The sequence below is a fragment of the Talpa europaea genome (genome assembly GCF_964194135.1).
Source record: "Talpa europaea genome assembly, chromosome: 11".
In the NCBI taxonomy this organism is placed as follows: Eukaryota; Metazoa; Chordata; class Mammalia; order Eulipotyphla; family Talpidae; genus Talpa; species Talpa europaea.
The window spans coordinates 98,703,201-98,726,090 of record NC_140078.1 but is presented as its reverse complement, the minus strand read 5'-3'; the positions used below and the strand labels follow the sequence as shown (position 1 = coordinate 98,726,090).

The following is a 22,890-nucleotide window of genomic DNA, read 5'->3' as shown; positions in this document are numbered from 1 at the left end:
CGAATGAGCAGAGCCTCGTGGAGCAACACGTGCGCTCCCAGCCCGAGCCGTCTATTTTTGTAAGCAGCTGTAGTTACCAAATATTTTATAAAGCGCATTACTTTCAAGTGTGGGTGGAGAAAGGTCTCTCCTGCCCCAAGGTTGGCGCGCTTCCCGGTACTTGAGAGTTTTAGCCCCTGCGTGGAGGGTGACTGAGGCTGAATCACATCCACTCCCCGCCGTGGCGTTTGCTCCAGGGGGGAGAAGCCAGCGGAAGGGTCCGGGCTGCGAGGTCGGCTTTGGAGAAACAGCCACTAAACCTACATTTAATTTATTTTATTAAAATAACGTACTTGAGAAACCACTGGATAACTGTATTTTGTCAGGCGCAATAAAAACAAAATTAAAACCCAAATCATCAAGAAAACCTCTATTTCTGGCTTCCTTGCATACAGGTGATGTGACTACAGAGACAAGGCTGGCCCTGCGGCCCTGCCCCATAGGGGCAGCTCCTGGAAGACTAAATTCAGCATGACGGAAGACTGCTCCCTGCGGGGGGAGTAGGCGGGGCAGGCCAAGCAGCTCCTAGGAAGCCATCCCAGTGGCCGGGAGAGACCTCTGAGGAAGGGAAGTGCCCCCGAAGCCCAAGTCCAGGTGCCAAAGCAGCTCCTTCAGGCGGTCAGTCTTGACAGTCCCGGGCTGTTGGTGTGTCCTGTGCAAAACACCTGTCCGGCCCACACCGCTCGCCCCGAACAAAGTCCCTCCTGGGACGAGCAGGCCTCACAGGGGCCCATTTTCAAAACCCATGTCCCCACGTCAGGGCTGGTTTGCCTGCTGCATTCTTCTCCCCCGAGTGCTTTCTCTTGCCCTAAAAATACTCACACGGCCAGCAGCTGGGGCCCCACGTCATGGGCTGCCGTCAGCCCTGGGCTGCCGTCGGCCATCACCGGTGCATCTGGAGAAGGCCTGGCTCACGAGCGTGGGGGAGGCAGGAAGGGAGCAGGGCAAACCAGCGTCGTGAATGGCTTCCTTCCCCAGGGCCGGACAGGGTCGAAGAAGGCAACGTGAAGTTAAGGCCCTGTGAGTAGTCAGAAGGTCCTTAGCAGCAGCTTCTCTGAAAACGAGCTCTCTGTCCCCGCAGCGGGGGAGCAGGAAAGCGGTGCCCGCAGACATCCTTTCCTCCCCGGTGGCCCGAGTGCCAGTGCACGGTCAGCTAGAAGACAGGCAGTCTGGGGGACGTGGTCAGCGTGCAGGCGTTGATGTCCTCTGTGTGGGCCGCCCGGTGCAGGGATGGCTCAGAAGCGCTCCGGTTGATCTTCGGCAGAGAGTGCTGGAGCAGCTCGATGGAAGACAGGATCTGAAACGAGGTCACAGAAGTATGTCTTCGCCGGGCTCGGTGTTCGGTGTCGGCAGCCTTCACCCTGGGGAGGACACCAGCCCCTCCCTCGCACTCAGGAAGTCCTGCTCACCGGGCCGCAGCACTCCTGAGCTGGTCTTACCTGAGGAAAAAGAGGCCTCTCTTCCTTCACTTTCTTCACGCAGTCAGCGACCAGCCTCTTCATGGCCTTGGGGCAGTTCTTGTAGAGCTTGCTGAGATCCGGGGAGGCGTAGCCTCGGCCCACCATGAAGATGATCTAAGGGAAACAGGCGGGGAGGGGCGGGTGGAGACAGTGAAAGTGACAGCGTCCCACCCTCTCGCTGCTTGCCAGGCGGGCTGCCAGGGGGGCCGCGGTGAGGGAGCAGCTTCTGCCCCGGGCACGTACCTGATCTCGGTTGTTGATGTGGGAGTAGGGAAGCTCCCCCGTCATGAGCTCGTATAACACGATGCCGTAGGAGTAGACGTCGGACTGGAAGCTGAACGGGTTGTTATCCTGCATTCGGATCACCTCTGGGGCCTACGGGGACAAAGTGCAGGTGGTCGCTCCCCTGTGGGCAGGCCCTTTCCTCTGCCCCTTCCTGGCTCGGCCCTAAAGGGCGCTGCCTCAGGCTCCAAGAGCTCAAGGGGCCAGTCTCCAGGGGCCAGTGCATCGCCCACGTAAGTCTGCGCAGCGTGGCTCTGATGCCAGCTTTCCCCAGGAAACCCAGATCCGCCCCAGAGTGATCCTAGGGGTGTGTCTGTGCTGACCCGGACTTCGGGGAGACGCACAGGAATGCTTTGAGTTTGGGCGCAGGCCCGTGGGAACCCAGCCTCCTCACCATCCACAGGATAGAGCCGGTGGGTTGTTCGACCTGCTGAGAACCACTCCAGCGAGACTTCACTGTCGCCAGGCCAAAATCTCCAATTTTCACCGTCAGGCCTTCATGAAGAAATATATCTCGATGCTTGTTAAGGACTCTGACTTCAAAGGACGGTCCGTCTCGAAAAACTCCTCATTCTTAGCTGGCACGGGAGCGCTCCTCAGCCTTCTCTGTGCTCGACTTGCCGGGGTTTTAGAAAGTGCTGCTGGGTCCCCTCTGGGAGGCAGGCGGGGTGTAGCACACCAGACTGGCTTCCCCCGAACCAAACCTGTTTACCCCTCTGTTGCTTCGAGACGCCGGGTCCCCGGCCTTGTAGCCACCCCACGTATCATGGAGATGCCTTAAGCCCCAAGACTCTTAAGAGCACGGGCTACCTTCCCCAGAGCTGAGCCCGGCCCGCCGCTTGCTCACCTGGCACCCAGCGCTGTCCTAAGAGGCCTCGCACGGGCAGCGCCCAGTGCCTTCAGACTCCCTGGTCTCGCTTCCGACCAGCCGGCGAGGCCCCTGATCTGCTGAGCCCCTTGGTGTCTGCTTGCAGGGCAGAATGTGTTGCCCAAAGCCCTCTGCTACCAGGTAGCGTACCACGCCTGAGACCTGCACCTCAACAGGCCACATCCCACCCCCAACTCCACCGTCTGGCCTCGGCCGGCCAAGCAGCAGGGGCCTGTCGTCACGCTCCCTTCAAAGAGAAAGGCCCGGGGAGGAGGCAGGTGAAATAGGGTGCACTGTGCAAAAGTTCCTGTATCCAGGCCCCGTCCACAAAAATACATCAGTCTTGGGGGGAGGCGGATTGCAACAGGGATGTTGAAAAACACTGCATTAAAAAAAAAATTCTTAGTAAATTTGAGAATCTTGCCACATTTGGCTCCCAGCGGGCCAGATAACCGCTGCGCGCCAATGAGAACTAGAGACAATAGCTCAGTAGAGCTCAGTGATGAGCAGGCCCCTTTCACCACAGCCCAACTCCTGGAAATATTTCCAAAGTCACATTTTCAGAGCCGGAAAGGACACTTGGTTTTCCTAAGTTAAGAAACGAATCAAATGAAACCACCAGCAAAGGATACTGTTGGATTTCATGTCTCTGTGGATGATGTTCTTTGCATGCAAGTAGCTGTGAAGGGAAAATACATCTATTAGAAGTAGTTTCAAACCATAGCTAGAAAGTCACCCGAAGGCCTGGCTCCCGGGGATATGGTCTCTTGGGGGGCTGGGCCCGCTCTGGTTCACTCAAGACTTACCAGAAGGGTAATTAATAAGGCCCCAGCACTTGTGATGCCCGACGCAGTGCTGCCAAGCCAGGCCCGGCTGGCGAGCGGCTCCACAGACCGGCTCCGCCCGAGCGCCTCAGCAGACATGCCCGGTGCAAACGCCAGACGCCGAGCCGCCCACTTCTCTCGCAAAATGCCCTACACGTCAGGGGGTGACTGCCACTTGACTAAGCCAGAACCACTGGATGGTGCCCTTACAAAAAGCATGAGCTTCACGGCACATCTGCACGTCTACAGGAAGTCTGACGAGTTACCCCTTGAGCTGTAAAGACTCAAACTCCACGTGAACCCCGAGGCAGAACAGCTGGGTGCACACTCGGGCCCAGCTCCTGCTGCCTGGGGTGTGCGAATTCCTGGTCCTCCATACTGGGGCGCTTTAGAGGAAAAGTCTGAAGCCCTGGGCCAGGGGAGCATGGGGTGCGCACAGGCAGGCGCACCCCAACACCTTTCACATGCAGCGTCAGCACAGACACACGAGGGTGGAGTCTAACACAGGCTTTGAGGACCGCCCCGCGCCCTCGCCAAAAGGAACGTCCATTCTCTGGACGTGGCGTCTGACCTCGCGTGCAGCGAGCACACTTGCGCACAGAGCGTGTCTCCCATCCGGTGCCCCCGGAGGGTGCTGCCATGGTTGAGCAGAAGATGCCAACCCCACTGTTTCTGCACCTCTGGCTGAATCCTTTTACGGTGGCAACCGTTTCAAAATGTTTATTTCTTAAAGCCTCAACATCCTGCTTCTGTTGCAGTTTAAATGGTTCCTTGGGTAATTTGCATTTTTTTAGTGTTTTCCCTCCACCAGCCCGTCTCTCTGGCTCTAACTTCAGGGCAGTAGCAGGAACCTGAGCCTCGAGGGGCAGCCTCAGCTTGGGCAAGGAACCTGACACTCATTCCTGATTAGGGGTCCCCTCCGGACACCCCTGTGGCTCCTTTTCAGCTGCACAAAATTTAGCCCAGAAATCCCTGAACAGACAGGACCCTTCCTAGTGAATCCCAGTTTCAGTCCAGGGCCCGGGGGCTGCTTGGGCCTACACTTTCCCGCACCGCGGCCCGCCAGGCCGTCTACTCACTCCATGCCCTGAGCCGTCTGCCGGGCAATGTCGATCAGCTGGAACATCTGAAACTTGGTCTCCTGGACGTGTAGGTGTTTGTAGAGGCTGCTGCCCTCGCACCACTGGGTCACAATGGCCAGATTGTCCTTCGTCATGTACCCCATGAAGAGCAGGATGTTCACGTGTCGTGTTTTGCTGAGGAGGGAGAGAGGAGAGGCTCGAAACCCCCACAGCTGCACAACAGAGGCCCACTGCCCCGGGCTCAGTCAGGGTGGGCGGCAGATGGAACACAAGACGGCTGACAGCCCGGCTGGCGCTCTGAGCTGGCAGGAGCCCCGTCCGCCGCCTCTGTTCACACCAGTGCTGTGCAGAGGACTCTGATCCGTGCACACGCACGGTTCTTCCCGCAGGGGCGCAAGGGACCCCTCATTCTGGAATTCATTATCCAGCTCTTTATTCCTAGCAGATTGGAAAGCCAAAGGTCCTGAAGTCCAGAATAAAGCAGCCTGGCTATGAAACAATTCTCTGAAATGTGCAAACAGCACCGAGGCTGTCGAGTTTAGTGTGACCTGGGCCTTGAGGCACGGGACGAGGGGATTCGAAAAGGAGCCTTCCCAGAGGCCTGACGAGCACAGACGCGGGAAGGGAACCTGGCGCTCCTAAGAGGCGGTTCTCCCCAGGGGACTCTCAGCGGCCCTTCCCAGCCAGCAGCCCTGCCCCAGGCCCTCGGCCACTGTTCTCTGGGCTGGCGCCTCTGCGTGGCGCCCACTCACCGCAGGACAGCCACCTCGTTCCTGAAGGCCTGGAACTGCTCTGGGGTCGGGTCAACGACCTTGAGGATCTTCACTGCAACGTCTCCTGCAAAGGAGAATATACACACTCAGTTGAGTGATCTCGTTTTTCAGATACGCTACTTTTGAGGAAAATTTTCATTATTCCACCGATCATATCTAGAAGTTTAAAAATAAGCAAACCACTAAACTAAGTGTCTGAAGAAAGTTAAGTTATGCTCTCAGCCTTAAAATGCTATTCCTCAAGCTCGAACAGGCTGAGTTTGTGTTTCTGTCAAGCCTGGCACCCCTGGGCGGGGCCTGCGAGGGGCCATCCGCACGCCCTGGCGCTTCTGGGGCCAGAAGTTTCATGCAAGGACGCAGGGTGTTTGGCAGGTGCCGGGTGCTCAACTCAGCAGCCACCGCCCGGTGACCTGACAAGGTCCCCTGTACATGGAGACGAAGCTGCTTTGCTTTCAGAACCAATCAAAAGCGATCCTGATGCTGACCAGACCACGCAAGGCGCCATGGTGCTGTGGGCGCGTCTGCAGGCGCGACTCCCGAGCCTCAGCGCTGCCTCAGGACGTAAATACCATTATCTTGCTTTGACAAACAATAAGCAGAGAGTTTCAGTCACCAGCCCCCAGCGGAGTCAAACACCAGAGGCGCTGGTCCAGGCTGGGCCCCCAGTGTGGCTCCAGGCGCTGCGCTGCTGCCCTGCACTGCTGCGGACTCAATCACAGGCAAACCCGCCTCGGCACAAAACTTCAGAAATGGGGTCGCGTCTACTGTGCACGTGCCACCACCTTAGAAGCCACTTTCAGAATTACTTACAGGCCATGCAGGAGTGGCTGCTAATAAACTATCTTAAGTCCCATCAGGACCTCAAGCTCTCCTGGCAAACGGACTCACGGAAACTGCCGGCAGCGGAGTGGGGCAGGAGTGAGGTGAAGGGCACCAGGGCGGGGGCGGGGGCGCGGTTCTTCCGCTTGGACCCTTCCCTCCAGGAGGACCCCCGCGCAGCCTCTGTTGGAGCATTCCTCACTTCAGTTTTGGGGAGCAGCAGCTGATAGCGCTGCCGTAACAGACCCCCAAATGGAGCCCTGGGATCTCTGATTTTATCATGTAAAGCTGAAGTCTCCACAGCAGCCCCCAAGCTGGCGCTCATCCCTGTCACCGGCACATGCGCTCACCAAGGGCCCGCGGCTGCCTGCGCAGACACTGCTGACTAGGGGAGAGGCCCCTACCTCAGAGCTGCGCGCCAGTCAGGAAGACCAGACTGGGAAACCACAGGGGACCCGAACCCAAGTTCTGATGACTGAGTAGAAAGTCTACTTAGGCCTGGCTAACGGCTCCTTCTGTGGTAGGGAGCCACTCGGGAGTGCTGGGGGGCGGGGCCGGGCAGGTAAATCTCTCACAAAGGAAGGAGAAGTCAAGGAACAGATCTCAGGAAAGGGGAGGGAGGCTGTTCCGGAGCAGGTGTCCCAGGGAGAAGGTGAGCGTTGAGAGAAACGCCTGCGGGTGAGCTGGGCTCCTGAAGGATCGGAAGGCCAGGCCAGGAGCAGCAGTGGCGACCGTGGGAACAGGAAGCAGACAGAGGCAGGAAACCCTACAAAGGTGAACTGACCTGATGCGAGTCGAGTCGAGTGAGGGCAGGGCCACAAAGATGGCAGTGCTGGTGCCCCCGGCACTGGGGAGAGCTTTAAAAGGGAGGGGGTTCAGGAAGGTTTGGGGAGACCCTGGATGGGCCAACAGGAAGGGCAGCTGCTGCGGACCTCCCCCGTTCCCGAGCCTGGCTCTGCGAGCGCTTCCCTGCCCCAAGCTCTCCTCTGAGCCTGCACCGGTCACAACTCGCCGCTGTCACCCCCCTAGCGTGCGACCGAGGACCACGGGCAGCCACACCCCACTCACAGACCGGCTCTGACCTCCGTCAGCTGAACGTCCTCCACCTCTGCTTCTACGCTTTGTTACAGTGACCAGGACTCTTCCGGGTGAAAGTTCCTGCTCGTACCGCCATCACAGCCACTTCAGACCCTCCCATCTTCCCAAATCCTGTTCCCCAGACCCACACGCACACCCCACAGCACCGAATCCTCCGGCCAGTGGCCACGGGAAGACTGAAGTCAAACCAAGACAGCCACAGCCAGCCAGGGCCCAGCCATGCGCGGTTCATAGTGAAGTTGGGTAACGAAACGTGCAACTTCTGACAAAACCCAGAGGCCGCCTCTAATAACCCACGCGCCTCAATTACAGGTAACACTCGAAGGACTGCTGCGACGGGACCGGGCCGGGGTTCCTTCCACAGACACCGCGTTAAGGATGTAGACAAAATGATGCTCTTAAGATTCTGACTTTTCCTGAGTTAACAGTCTCAGAAGCCAGAGGAGCGAGGAGCACTGGACTTTCCTGCTGGCCCCCGAGAAAGGAAGCCGTGGTCTGGGGGGGAAGGAGGGAAAAGCAGAGGCCAAGGAAACCTGGCCGTCTGCAGAGAGAATCTGGACTCTCCCCTGGGCCCTGCAGTCGGGGAGGGGACAACTCACCGTGCCACTTGCCCTTGTACACAGTCCCGAAGGAGCCCGACCCGATCCGCGTGGAGAGCATCACCTCGCTGGCTTCGATCTCCCAGTAATAGCTCGAATCTCTCTGTCCACGAGGCCTCTGAAACAAGTGGCTCTCGTGACTACACGCCACGGACCCGTACACGTCTGCCTGACAGGTGTCCAGGAGACCAACCCAGCCCGCCTCCCCCCATTACCTGTAACTGCAGTTTGTGTCTTCCCGTCTCCGCGCGCGCCCAGCCCCGCGCTGACAGTCAGTGCTCACTAGCATCTCACCCGCCCCCCCAGTAAAAGCCTTCTAATTTCCAAGTGTTTTTCTTTAGGATTCAGCAGGTGTTGTGGGCCACACTCACAATTTTGTTCTTCTCCTGGGTCCCGGACCCCGGCGCGCGTTCCCTCTGTGCCGGCACGGGGGCTTTGGGTTGAGACCAGCCCGTTGGGCTCAGATTGTTGGGGCTGCTGGACAAGGCTGAAGGTGAGGCTTAATAGACGAGACAAACAGAATCCACACGTGGATAAGCAACAGAAGATACACAGCATAAAGAGAAAAAGCCCATTACTATTTGCTAAATGACTCTGGACAAGTACCTGATTCACTGTGACTTCGAATTGCGTCCTGCAACAGAAAAGGAAGCTGGTCAATCTCTACCCTAGAGAAGCTGTTCTCTGGGGAAGGGAAAAGGGAGCAGGTTTGCAGGAACAGAGTGGATTATAAAACCTCTAAAATACAAACGGTCTAATTATACACTCTAACTTTTCTTTGATTAAATCCACCCCATGTCGGTCGCCAGGATCGCCCACTGTGCGACCAAACCTCGGGAATGATGGTGATGCCGCGCACACAGTGGAAGCCACATTCTTTTTCTGAGCAAAAAGCAGTGCACACAGCAGAGCCACTCCCTCGGAAACGTGAGCAAAGTCGCTCGGTGACGGGGAGCAGGGAGCCCTGCTCGCTGAGCCTCCAGACACCACCCCTGCCCCGGGCGTCGTGGCCACCCTGCGCTCACTCGTCTGGAGGCTTAGCGCACACTGGCCCAGAGGGGGTCTGATGACCACGTCCATTTTCAGAGCCTGAAACCAGGGAAAGCCGGAAGGACCTAAACCCGCCAGTCGCTCAAGCGAAGCAGGCAGGTGAAGACACAGGCCAGGCCCGCGCCGCCAGCAGGGGGCAGAAAGAGAACCTGAAACCATCACCCAGATCACTGCCCAGGGCTCGGGAACCACAAAATGGTCCTCACGCCTACGGACAAGCTCAGAAATGAGTTACTTTCTACCCATCTGGGGAGTCAAAAACTACCTTCAGAATTTAGTGGGAACTGGAGAAATTTAAATCACAGAGGCCTCCACCAGACCTAAATTCTCATAACCCCTCACTTCGAGCTTATAAATATTAAAATCACTTGGCCCCCACACCCTCAAAAAGGTGTGGACATTTTCCTGGGAGTCCTATGCTTGGCTTTTTTTTTTTTTTTTGGTATGACCATAGTAAAGATACTTTTTCATATAATTATTACTGGAATGTTCCCACTCTACATCTTTGCACGATAACAGTAACAAGAATCATAAGCCAAGCTGCTCCTCCCTCCAGCAGCTGCACAAGCATCTTCTGAGTCTACCAACAAAGCCTGGTTCCAGGGTTCCCGATCTGTCTAGTCTTCGAGAGGGGTTTAAGAACGTGGATTCCCAACACACGTGCCTCACTAGCAGTGAGGAAGCTCCTATGGCAGGGAAGCTGGGAAGCCCACGAATATGCTTGTCAGTGCCACGAAGTGGCTGCCAGATGGGCAAAACATGGGTCAAAAATAATCTGAATTTCAACAGAATACTCAAGACTTGTAGCTCGATTATTCAATTAATCTATTCTTGTTTTGGTCGAAGCACGGCACAATGTATTATTATTGGCCAGAATTATATTCCCATGCAGTAGAATTTTTTTCTTAATGTCACAACAATTTTCTTCCCTTTCCATTATATACTTCATATTCTATTCTGGGCTAACTGTCTACGTTGGATTAATTTATCCAAAAGAAATTTTTCACTCCTCTTGGAGTCTAAATATTAAAAAGAGAACTACAACAAATGATTTAACTAAGGCCAAGAATGTATATTTTAAAATGCTGAATCCCATGTGATTAAAAAAACAAACCAACCAGGAATCAAAATTCATTCGGCCTCTAAGTTAGAGATCTGATGTGCTACTTATTTTACAACAAAATTTCAAGAATTTCCACTTTTAATGTTCCCCTAAGTATCAGAGTGTTTACAGGGGACTACATCCTAACAGAATTAACTGGTATATGTTACTGTTTTATCATCAGGGCTAATCATGATAAAATAAAACGCAGCTTACATTCCATATACACACAAACCATCTCCTCTCTATAATCCTGATACTAAAAGTGCCCATGAATGACCAGCTTAGGCCCCACATTCAAAGTCAACTTGCTGAGCCCCTCCTACCTCTGACTGGTAGGACATTTGTGCAAAGTGATTTGAGGCCCGAGTGAGGTAGGCTGCGCCTGAAGTGGCGGTGTCCCTGAGGTTTTCCAACAATTCATGACATACAGAAAGCACAGCTGTCTTTGATAAGCTTGTAACAAGATTTTCAGGGCAGCAACAAAAATGACACATTTGGTTTTTAAATGAGGTCTATAACTAGAAGTGATGCTGTATGCACCAGCTAAGTAAATCTAGCACTCATCTTTGATTGGAAATGAGATTTTAAATTTTAATGTTCTTGGCCTCAAAAATTTCACTTGAGAAACTTCACCTACCCGCAATACACAGTTTGGGTTGTTATTTTTTTTTTTTTTTTTTACTCCTGTGCACTCTGCTGCCAAACATGAAAACAAGTCTAAGAAATGTAAAATTTAACTTAGCAGTTCTTTCATTTTTGAGTCTACTCTCTGACAGTCTCAGCAATCCTGCTAATTTACAAGAAAGCAAAGGCATGAAAAAAATACCTACTCTTCCCCTCAAACAAAATCGTCTGGACCACGCCCTGGGAGAAGCATTCAGGCTGTTATTCTAGTCCAAAGCAATGAGAAATAAAGAAGAATAAAGAACAAAGGAAGTATTTTAAGTGTATTCAGTTGTTATTAAAGATGAACTAGAAAGCAAAACAAACAAACAGAACATACCAAAAAGCCAAGAAAAGGCAGTTTGGAAACACTAGCTCTGGGCACTGCACAGCTCCCCTAAATACCTGCTTCATTACAATCCTTTCCTTTCTATAAAATCGCTTAAAGTCTTTCAGAGAATCTGTAGTTCCCCATCCTTATCTTCTTCCCCACGCCACGATGAAAGTATCCTTTATGTATTCTTATTCACTAGCTCACTGAAATTTTATCGAATTTGACACGGAATAGAGTTCCAGTGTCCACACTTCTTGAGGAAAAGTTAGCTCTCCACTTGAATGGTGATGCCAAGTGGACTGTATTTAGCCAGATGCAGTGGGTAAAAAAAAGAACATTCACAAAGTTCAGGGACCTGAGAACGAGCGGCACATTTCTCATCAGGAAACCCAAAATTCTCTGACACGGCAGTCAGCCCTCCCGCAAAGACCGGCTGATTCCACCTCCCTCGGGCCTATTACCTCGATCATCCTGCTGTCCACAGGCATAGTGGTGCTGACCATGTGGACATTAGGCGTGGACGTGGACCTCTGCCTCTGGGAGAGAGACCCTTCAGAAGACGGGCTGGAGGCGCTGAACGTGAAGGCGTGGGGTGTGGAGTATCTGTGCTGGGAACTAGGCAAGGAGAAGGAAAAGATTCCGTGAGGGACACTCCTGCAGTCCTACTGGTCCCACTGCCTGCTTCATTAAGCTACTCAGCGGTGGGGCCTCCCTGGTGGCGTAGGTGTGGAAGACAGAGCTGCCAAGCATTAACATCCACTGCAGTTCGATCCCCGGCCAGGGAGCTACCCTCATGGCGCAGGAGACCTCTCCTGTTTCTCCTGCTGCTCCCCTCAGCAGTGGATTTCAGTCAGTCTGCCTGTTCTGTTCCCCACTCTGTCTCTGGTAGATCCTCTCACCGCCCCCCAACCCCGCACCTCTGGCCTGTACCCCAGTCCTTCTATGCATAAATAAATAAATCTTTAAAAAAAAAAAAAGGATACTCAGTGGTAAACCCTATCTGTACTGTTTAACTTCTGGAAGAATTCTCTTTTGCTTGGTGCTTGTGTATATGTATTTTTGAAAAGGAAATAATTACATTGTGCTTGGAATTCACATAAGGGCATATAAGTTTTCTTCAAGACTCCAAAAATTCAGACCATCTCTAGAAGAGAACATATTAGCATTTGCCAACCACACCACTACCTATTAAACTAGTTGGAACTTGCTCAGTTCAGAGAATAGAAACTTTTTAAACATAGTTAGACCTGCTGAGCACGTCCGTGAAAGGCCAGTGCTCCATGCGCCGTGCCTCTTCGCCCCCATAACAGCTTAAAGCCAATGAATACGACTTCAGTTTATTTGCAATATCTACCTAAAACTAACCACTGGCCTCTTTCAGCCTATGTCATTCACCAACCAAACTTAAGAACATGCCATGCATGAAGCCTAAGGTGTCCTTATATGATTTAAAGATTAATTTGGGAAAAAAAAAAAGATTAATTTGAGTTTTGTTCAGATTCAAGTATGAATTCAAGAGATAAAAGACGAGTTTTTCTAAGAGAAAGGGCTCTAGTGCCATGAAAAATTGCCCTCGCAGGTAACAACATATATGCCTTCAGAGGCCAGGCTTCCTCCATGAAATACTCAGAAAAAAATACAAATTTGGGTCATATTTGCTTTTCTAGTTAGCAAGCAAAATAACCAAGGTATCATTTCAATACAAAGTCTTTGTCCTGAGATAGACTGATTTTAGCAATTTTACAAAGGCCAGTAAATAATATACAATTACATATACATAGTTATATACTTCGAACAAAGATACAAATTTTATTTTAGGTTCCAAATTCATGTGTAATAAAGTGAGATGAGACATGAACTCAACAAATCTCTGATTTTAAAGTTAAAAAACAGAGCAAAGACAAGTAATGTGTAAAGTCACAGGCACACTGGAAAGGATAATTATATTAAAATCTTATTTATTTATTTATTTTACTAATAGTCTACTAGACAACATGGCTTTAGCAATGGAAGGCCACAGGCATTTCAAAGTTGAGGGTTTTATTTTTATTGAATTACTGTACATAGTTTTAGACCCCTTCCCTGAGGCTCAACTTACCACACACTCAGAAGGCAAAAATCTCAAGCTCTTTAATATGTGAAGATATTAAGGGAATTATGATAACAGAAGAAACTGTAGTCAAGATTCACCTTCCCGAAGGTAAAAACTGCAAACCACAAAGAGAAAGTTCACATTTTGTTCTGACTAATTAAGTTCCTCAGAAGCAGCTCAGCGCTCGCAGAGACAGGAGGAACTGCGAAGGAACGCTCGTGTTTTCTGTTCAGATGCTCTCAGCCCCACCTGCCACAATACAATCGCCCAAAAGAAAAGCTGTGGGTGAGAAGATTACCTAACAGGCATCCGGGAAACAGACTCTCGCATCCGACGCATTGTCAAAGAGGGTAGAGCTGGGACCCCACTCTCACCAACGGTGGAATTAGGGAACAATCTAAATGAAATCAGAGAAAACCAGTTTACAGACTTGAAGTACTTTTAGAGTCAACCTGCCTTGCTTCACAAACTCACAGCTACTCAAAGTGAACTTTCCCTCGTCGCACAAAGGCTGCCCAGGGCCAGAGGCCACACCAAGCCGCAGGACTGGGTCTGAACGACCGCAGAGGCGAGCACTACTGAGCCGCCAAAGCACACACCGCTCTAGTGTGCGATTCTCGGAGACCCGGGACCACTGTCCGGCTATACCAAAGTAAGGGTTTTGAAAGCTACAGTAGGCACTTTGTGACCTAAATCCCATACATCTTTTCCGGAAACTGTATTTTGGAAACACACAGAAGACTGAAATATGAAGACTAAGTCCTACTCGGCACCAAAAGTCGTAGGTCAAAGCGACACTGAGGTTCACCGGGCATCTTCGTCTCATGGGGCGAGTACTTGTACTCAGTCATTTCACATGGTCTGCCTTCCTCGCGAGCAGGCTGCAAGGAAGGCAACCGTGCCCCCGCCCCCCTTTATTCAGGTAAGTGAACAGAGGCTCAGAAGTGGTTACAGCCAGTCAATGACAACACTGAGGTTCTGACAATGTCTCCTGAACTCCAAAGCTTGTGCCGCTTCCGCTACACAAGCTCTTTGTGCAAAAGACACAAGACTACCCTGAAAGCAAGACAGGTCCCCGCCATGGTTTAATGACAGCTCTCCCCGAGTTTTTCAAGGACCCACAAAAGAAGACTAAAACTTCAATTCTGATTTCATATACTGTTAGTAGTTTTAATTTTTTATTTTTATTTTTTTGTGAGACCCTCGCTGGCGGCCGGGGAACGAACTGGCGCTGCAGAGGCTGCGGGCAGCCTCGCGCCCAGCGCTCAACTGCTGCGCCACCAGGGGAGGCCCTGTTAGTAGATTTTAAAAGACACTTAGAACGTATACTTTTAATTTAAGCCTTACCGAACAATATTCTGTCTACATGAAATATATTTTGGTCCCTAGTTTGTCTCCTAACAGATACGACTCTCTTGCAAGATGAGCCATTCAAGCCATTTTAAGTCTAATGTTTTCTCCAGTGCTAGGTGAAGAAAATAGTACTAACCATACGTTCTACCTGTCCTCACTGTCGCGAAATCTGTTCAGCGTATTTAATAATACACAGTAGTCTCTCTAAGACTAAGAACCTAAAAGCTGAAACTGGTAAAAGTCAAAGATCTTTTTGCTTCATGTCGTTTTCTTTCCCTTCCTGAACCACAGCACATCAGTCTCAACATGACAGATTACAGTCCCACCTGCTTGTTTTAAAGAGGTAACACTTAGAACTGTCATGTTTCTAAAGTAGATGGTTTCCAAACCACAATTCAGTCTGTAAGTCTAGATCCCTGACTTGTCGGCCAAACAAACAACAAGCAACTTCAAGAGTTCACACTTTTCTGCCCTCTTATATTCTTTGAAAAAAGAGTAACAGCCTTACAAGAGTTGTCTGATGTTACTCCAGTCCACACACATAGTAGGTACTTTGGTGCTACAATGCTCGTGAAATTTGTAGCCACAAGTCTGACATCGAAATCCATTTAGCAGGAACTTCTGACAGATGTCACAGAAGGCAAGCTTCAGGAAAGTCTTCCGCGCCTGGAGAACAAGAACACAAGGTGTAAATTTGGCTTAATAAATGAAAGCTAACAAAAGACAAAACAATTCTTGACCCTCAGAAGATTTCACAGAATGAGGAATCACACTTCCAATATTTGTAAAATTCGTTGGAAATTACAGTGTATCTGTGACTAATGAAAACTAAGTGGCCTTACCATAAAAAGTGGCATAACTAGAGCTTCAAACTAGTCAACAAAATGTATGTGTGTTACTTCTGAGAAATTCCTATTATGTCAGTTAAAGTCCACATGCGACAAAGAGAGAAGAGGTCCGCCACTTACAAAGTTGTGTGTTGTGAGCGGGACATGATCCAGGAAATCTACTTGAAGCTCTTCTCCAATCAGTGAGGCTGCATCAGTATTCCAATCTAATCGTGCTTTTTTACTAAAGGGAAATTTTAAAAAGACAGTATGAAAGGGAAATATCTAAACGAAGTAAGCATGCATTAGCTATCACTCATCTCCTCCTACATACACATAAAACTTTAATCCCACACACTAACTTCATCTAATTCATACAACAAATCTGCAAAGTAGGTATTATTATCCTCAATCTTATTATCTGAGAACTGTGGCTCTGAGCAGGCGTCTTGGTCCCTGTCCCCACAAGTGTGAGGGCTACGCCGGACTCCAAGTCTGTTGGACTCCAAAGTTTGTGCTCTTGGAATAAGATTTTCTTTTAACAATGAGGTATAACAATCTCACAGTAAACATGTAATAAACTGGACTTTGACATTAAAATCCTATAAAAAGGGTGATAAACATGGATACAGCAGCAACATTTAATCTTCACTTGCCTACGTCCATCTAGAAGATGTGTACCAAGGAAGCACAAAGGAAATGCACTTTAATATTAACACTCGAGTCTGTAAAATATGCAGAGTCTGTATAAATATAGTTTGATGTAAGACAAATGTCTTAAAAGTTACTGAGTCTTAATAGTCTTAAAATTTATTTTCTGTGCCTAATCAAGATTAAAAAAAAACAGGACATATAAGTGAAAAAGTAATGCCCAATTCCCTTCTCGTGTCTTGTCTAATTAATCTGGCCTGTCTTCTGAAAGTAGAATATTCTCAGACAGGGAGAGAAAAACATATATAGCAATACTCAACATTCCCCCATCATCTGTGAGAAGCTGATTCCAGCCATTTTTCTGGTTATCCAACAATAAATAATCCATCCCTTAATATAATTCCCTGGGAAAACCCCCATCACTACAGAGTCCTGTTCTGTCCTGATGGCGAGGAGAGCAGTCTGTTTTCTGATCAGTCTTTGGATGCCGTCTGTCCAAGACAGAACCTAGGGCAGCTTCAAATCAGTGCCACCTTGGATGAGAATGGAGAAACCCCTCCCTGTGTCAGGATGCCTCTTGTCTTTCAGGAGCACTGCAGGCAGGCCTGGGGACTGCCCTGAGGCGAAGCCCAGATAAAACTTGCATCTGTGTCAAAGACCTGCACTTCAACAATCTGCCTCCCAAGCTGAGAGGGATAAAATAAATAGAGGAATCAACGCTCACCCTTTGGAGCAGACTCATTCCCTAGAATACTCTTTCTCGAAAACTAAGATGACACCTTGAAACAAAAAAAATGCAAGCTGAAGATCAATAAAAGCCATTAACACTTTCGAGAAGGGGTAAAATTAAGGTTCTTTTCCCAGACTGGGGGGAGGGACGGGGTGAGGGTAATAGTGGAAAACGGGTAAAGACACCGGACCCTGGGGAGTACTGCTCCTAGTCTTTGAGAGGATCCCTCGATCTTGCCACTACTATCAGAAATAAGGTGAACCATAGCTCTTCCTTGAAGCGGAAATCACCCTCCATCTTTTTAGCCCTGTGTCTATCAAACTGCAGAGATTTGGTGTTAGGTAAATAAAAATGAGTGGGTGACAAAACAGCCGCTCACGGGCGGCTAGTCTTTTTCATGCAGGCAGTTTCCCAGCACCGCTCTGCACACTGCATCAGAGCAAACAAAAGTCTTTGTTCTCAAGACACGCAACATCAGACACTGCTATTTCCTCTATGGAAACACAATCAACGCCTAACATGTATTTCATTTTTCAAGATACTCTTCAATCGTTAATTTCAAGTTTTCAGTATTCTTTATAAACAAAGGTATATAAATATACAGTGTTCTGTAGGAAGTTAGCACACATTTTTAAAATGGAAGGCGTTATTTGAGCTAGAAGACTTGCACAAAGCAGCAGCTGAGTGACGTCTGATCTCTTACCCTTTTTGTTCGTGGAGGAGTCTGAACACCGCGCAGCACTCAGGTTGCAGGCCCCTCACTTTGAGTGCTTTCATAAGGCAGTCATGCAAGCTCATTCCATTTCGCACATTGACCTACAAACAAAGGATCATCTTTGAGACCAACTCAGGCTGCACACCCCTTAGAAAGGTGAGCAGAGAAACAAAGGGACCTTGTAGAAGACTTATGACAGAGGTAAACACAGAGCAGAGACAACCTAATGTTGCAGAGTGCGTTAAGGCACCCTGGGCGGGGGCGGGGGTGGGTCTATGATGTTGGGGGGAAATATTTTTCAGAATGATACAAAGAGCAAGATTGTTTAAAGGGTAGGGAAAACTATATATTACATGTTTCTAGGTGTCTTATGAGTGTGAAGAGATAGACAGGACCATGAGGAAAGCAGGTAGGAGATAAAACAGCTCTCACTTGTCTGACTCACTGAAATGTACATGGGAGCATGAACATCCACCGGAAAAAAAAAAATAAGACAATCTGATCTAAAAACAAACATGAGTTCTTCAGATCAAAATCTGTATTTTGGGCCTCCCCGGTGGCGCAGTGAGTTGAGCACGGCGCTATGAAGCTGTCTGCAGCCTCTGCAATGAGGGTTCGATCCTGGCCAGGCAAGGGAGCTACCCACATGGCGCAGCAGACCTCTCCTGACTTGCCTACTGCTCCCCTCAGCAGTGTATTTCAGTACATCTGCCTGTTCTGCTCCCTACTCTGTCTCTGATGAATCCTCTCACCCCCACATATCTGGCCTGTACCCCAGTTCTTGTATAAATAAATCTTTAAAAAAAAAAATCTGTATTTCAACCAGCTGACTTTCCTAACAAATATTCCTTGTCATAAGCGCTTTACACCACTGAAGGAAAATAGAAACGGAAAGACCAGTGCTTCTGCTTGCAATGAAGACAAGCACCACTGCCCGTTCCTCCCCACAGGCACACCAACACTGCAGGTTGTCTCAGCAGTTTACACCCTCCACATTCCCATGTGCCGGAAAGGCACAAAAGGCAGGCAAGCACTCAGAGGCCAGCAGGCACTGTGAGTGCCTAGGGTGCAAATAATGGCAGCTATGTAAAAACCTCCACTAAGATCTGAAGAGATTTGATTTTTAAACCCTAGCTATTGAATTTTAAAGCCAATAAAGCTAATCAAAAGGAAGCCACTAGCGTCCACATGGACAGCAAGGAGAGCAGAGCATAGACGTGTGGCGCTGGTGAGCCTCCCAGGTGAGAGTTTAACAGCTGACAACAGCCACCCCGCCCCTCCCCAGAGGGCATGAGCATATATTTGTATCCAATTTAAAGGTTTGAAATATCTCTAAGTATAACTCAAAATGTTCCATTAGCAAGTTTATTTTAAAGGTTTCCCACTAACTTCCAGTTCCTCAGAAACAACACAAAATGAGCTGTACGGTCTGAACTGTGAAGACAAGACACCGAGGACAACAAAGAGGAACACACCCACACATACCCCCCTCTGAAAACTGTAAAGTTCTCCCTGTATGAAATCACTGATCTTCACTGGAAGTCACCAACCCTAAGAGTCAGAGAGTCACTTACTTCCTCTAGTGTGGCTCCCAAGTGTGGCTGGATTTGAATCATCCAACGAGTTTATGAAAATATATAAATTCCCAGCCTCATTCCCCTCCCACACGTAGAGTCTGTTTCATCACTCTGGGATGAAGCCCAAGAATCTGCATTTAACCTGCTTGTCAGCTGATTCTGGTAGTAACGAACAGTCCTCAGCTATGGGCCACTCACTCATCGAGGCATCACCCTGGGCAGCAGCACTCAGTCACAGAGTATGCTTACAAAACAAGTTAACAAAAAAATTTTTAACTACTGATTAACCCAAGACCCAGACAGAGGAGCGGACTAAGAAGATGTGGTACACGGTCACACTGGACTACTACTCAGCTATTGTAAAAAAATGAACTCCTGCCATTTGTGACGAGGATTAAGCTTCAGGGGACGATGCTAAGTTCAGAAGGAGAAAGAAATACCAGATGATTTCACTCCTAAGTGGAATACAGAGAAAGAAAACAGGGAACTGACAAAACTGAACCATGAATCAGAAGGAAGAATCAGAAGGAAGGTGGGGGTGGCAACAAAGCAGGGAGGGAGCTCAGCGGCCTGGGGTAAGGGCAACTGGAAGGCTCTGGCACGGCGGCACACACCTGAGGAGATGCGAGCCGTAAACAGTGTAGGAAGCCAGTGCTACCGCAATTAAAAAAAAAAAAAAAAAAAAAAAGATACACCCTGTCTTTGATCTGCAAAAATAAAAACTACTAATTATTCCTTCTACAATTTTTTAAATCATACCCACATCCTATTCCCTCTGTCATTCTCCTCTTTACAGCTTCCCAATGGATATACCGTGAAATGTGATGAGTCTCTGGAGCCCACTGAGGACAATGAAAGTTACTCCAGTCACAGCAGTGAAGTGACCCGGGGCAGAAACAGCTGACAGTGCTGGCCACAGGGGACTCTCCGCCCTCCTGCAGTGCTCCTCTGCAGCTGGGTACCTGGTGAAAACAGCTAGTTCTCACCAAAAAACAGGACCAACTCTGCCAGAATCTTTACACTGTAGAAGTCAAGCTTCCAGCTCCCTGGTTCCCAACCACCACCCGCCATGCTGAAATGAAAGGTGTCAAGGACTAGACAAATACAGAAAAATAATCACAGCTACATACATACAACTTAGGAATTAGTCACTTGGTCACTGTATTCGGCATGAGACTCCCTTCTTAAAGATCAAAATATTATGCAACGTGTCTAGATGATACAGCTTATAAAAGGCAAAATAGGGCTTTAAATTTGAGCCTGGCTGTCTTCAAGGTTCCTGCACACAGTCACTAAGCCAAACTACTTCTCCCAGTCCTCCGGGCAAACTGGTAGTAGATGGGGATGGAGCGGAGAGCCTCAGTAACACCCAGAGACAGCACCTGCTGAGTCTTCAGCTTCCCACCACACTCACACTTCCCACCTGCGCGCTTCATTTACTATCAGAAAGAAAATTAATGAGAAAAGGTAGGTAAGGAGCATTCTGCAAATGAAACATGTTGAACTACAGGAAAGTGTTACTAATTATATTTGCCTTTTGAATTTTTGCCTTTACTTCAAAACGTACAGCACTGCAACTGGGGGGCTTCTTAGCTCCACAAGAGAAGCATAAAGAAAACTGAGGAGATTCGTTAAAAACCAACTGAGAAAAAACTCCAGACCGGCCTTAACCAACCTCAGAACTGTGCCTCACTCTGGTGGACAGAATAAACACATCGATTTTACACAAAGAATGTTGAGGGTGAGAAAAAGGAGACAAAGAAGTTTTGAACTAAGATTTTCTCAAATGTTCCACCAAGCAAAATTAGCACAACTTCACTTTTCTATTTCAAACAGGTGAGTTTTTATTCAGGGCAGTAGAAAACCTTTTTGAGCAGAAATTTCTTAGAAAAGTTGGGGCTTTTGTGTTAGAAAACGAGGGGCAGTGTTCTGCCATGACGTCAACATGAATCTGTCACTGGTACTACAAAAATAAACTATGAGGAAATAACTGGCTGGTTCCAGGGCCCTGAAAGGAAGCCAACGCTGTGGTCTGTGAATTCCCTCCAGCTTCGCAAGGGGCCTGTGAAATACACCAGAATATTCTTATATGTAATTTTATTTTCTTCTCTATATTTGATTGAGTATCCACAAGAAATTAATTGAACATTTTGATTTCAAGAAAATTGTTTTTCTTTCTTTCTTTTTTAAATTATAAAAGGGCTAAGGGAGCTTTTAAAAAAAATGCTTTTGAACTATACCCCCATAAGAATGTACTTTTGTTTGAAGTGACAGAAAAGACAACATTCCAGGCAAGAATAATAATAATAAAAGGAAAGCAAAGAGGTGGGGGGACAGGGACGCAGCAGGCCTGGAAGGAATTACTGGAAAGTCAAGTAATAAAGACATTTCTTAAACGACAGTGAAGATTTTGCCTGTCTGTAAGATGGGTCATATCCATGTTCTCTACATGCAGATGGACAGCTAGATTTTCTGAGAGGAATGTTCACATACCACTGTTCTTTGTTTGTTCGGTAAGAAAACACGGATAGTGTTGTTTGTCTTAGAAGAGTCTGTAAGTTTGCCATCATCCGATGCCCGACGCTGATAGCCAAACTGCTGCACGATTGTAGGTGAAATGCAGCTGGGGCCATCAAACACCGCATCTTTGAATCCAAAACCATTGCTGAGCGTCTTCCAGGCCCCCTGTATGTGCTCCATTGATGCAGCTTACACAATACTTAAACCTGGTTTAAAAGAAAAAAAAATTACAATTCTAGAACAAAAGGTGATGAACTCAACAACATAATTAAGAGTAATTGTGAAAATTGTGTGTGGGTTTTCTCATTATACCTTCTATTAAGTTAATCAGAAAATGACCATATATTTCCATAAAATATTTCATAGACAACCGAAAAATGAGCAAAATGGGGGCCAGAGAGCAAAGATTGATCAAAGGTTATACCACCAGTTGACAGGCAATCTGGAACACAGCTCAGGTCTCCTGACATCTAGTCTAGTATTTTTTCAATGACATTTCTCTTCATCAAGTATTGTATAAGAAGTATGAGCAACTACCCTTGAGTATGAGTAACACATTAGTACTTGACGAATGCCAAGAAGAAAAAAGTGTTAGCCATAATTTCATGTCTTTACGGAAGGGAAAGAAATTAGAATTGCTAGGATTTATGTTACAGATACTTTTTATATAAATTATTTCATTTAATTTGCATAACGACCCCAAAGATTTTAAATCCCTTCTTCCACCCACCCACTTTTTAATTTTTAAACAAATTAAGTCACACAAATATCCTGCTTCTTGCCCAAGAACATATTCTGAAATCTCCATAAATAAGCAACCTGGCTCTCCACATCGTTGAAGTCTCCACATAAAAATCTCACTAGAAATGCATTCCCAGCTAACCTAGCCAAAAGACCCTGCGCCTCTGTCCCATCAAAATGAAAAGACATCCTACTGAATGGGAGAAGATATATGCATATCCAACAAGAAACTAATATCCAAAAATATAGATTTGAGAAATCATAAAACAATAAAAAACAGTCTTTTAAAAAAATAAGCAGATGAAGACATCTCCAAATAAGATACACAGATGGCCAATAGGCACATGAAAAGATGTTCATCATCATATTATTAGAGAAACGAAAATCAAAACAACACTGAGACATGACCTCACACCTGTGAGAGTGGCTACCATCCAAAAGACAAGAAACAACAAGTGTTGGAGAGAATGTGGACAGAAGGTAACACTTACACACTGTTGGTGGGATTATAAATTGATGCAGCCATTATGGAAAGCAGTATGCAGAGTCCTCAAAAAATCCAGTTCTTGTATGCATAAATAAAAATAAATCCTTAGAAATTCCTTACAATTCAGTTTTCCCACTTCTGGGTATTTACTCAAAAAGTACTTCAAAGACAAATACGCACTTCCATGTTTACTGTAGCACT

The 22,890-nt window shown here is 48.1% G+C and overlaps 1 protein-coding gene across 6 annotated transcripts; it reads right to left on the bottom strand.

Moving 5' to 3' along the window:
* Positions 1–1,192: 1,192 nt before the first annotated feature.
* RAF1 (Raf-1 proto-oncogene, serine/threonine kinase) lies at positions 1,193–21,644 on the bottom strand (the record flags this gene model as incomplete). 6 transcript variants are annotated; one of them, XM_084247222.1, is made up of 17 exons in its annotated part: positions 1,193–1,336; positions 1,479–1,613; positions 1,743–1,874; positions 2,176–2,294; positions 3,282–3,328; positions 4,553–4,729; positions 5,308–5,392; positions 7,845–7,962; positions 8,216–8,343; positions 8,451–8,478; positions 10,830–10,889; positions 11,458–11,611; positions 13,387–13,485; positions 14,950–15,107; positions 15,410–15,512; positions 17,353–17,465; positions 21,435–21,641. In XM_084247222.1, the coding sequence occupies 17 exons, from the start codon at positions 21,639–21,641 to the stop codon at positions 1,193–1,195; spliced, it is 2,007 nt and encodes a 668-aa protein (XP_084103348.1). The 6 variants fall into 6 exon arrangements, with proteins under 6 accessions (XP_084103348.1, XP_084103353.1, XP_084103350.1 ...); XM_084247227.1 differs by lacking the exon at positions 10,830–10,889 and having other exon boundaries at positions 21,435–21,644; XM_084247224.1 differs by lacking the exon at positions 17,353–17,465 and having other exon boundaries at positions 21,435–21,511.
* Between the last annotated feature and the right edge of the window lie 1,246 nt (positions 21,645–22,890).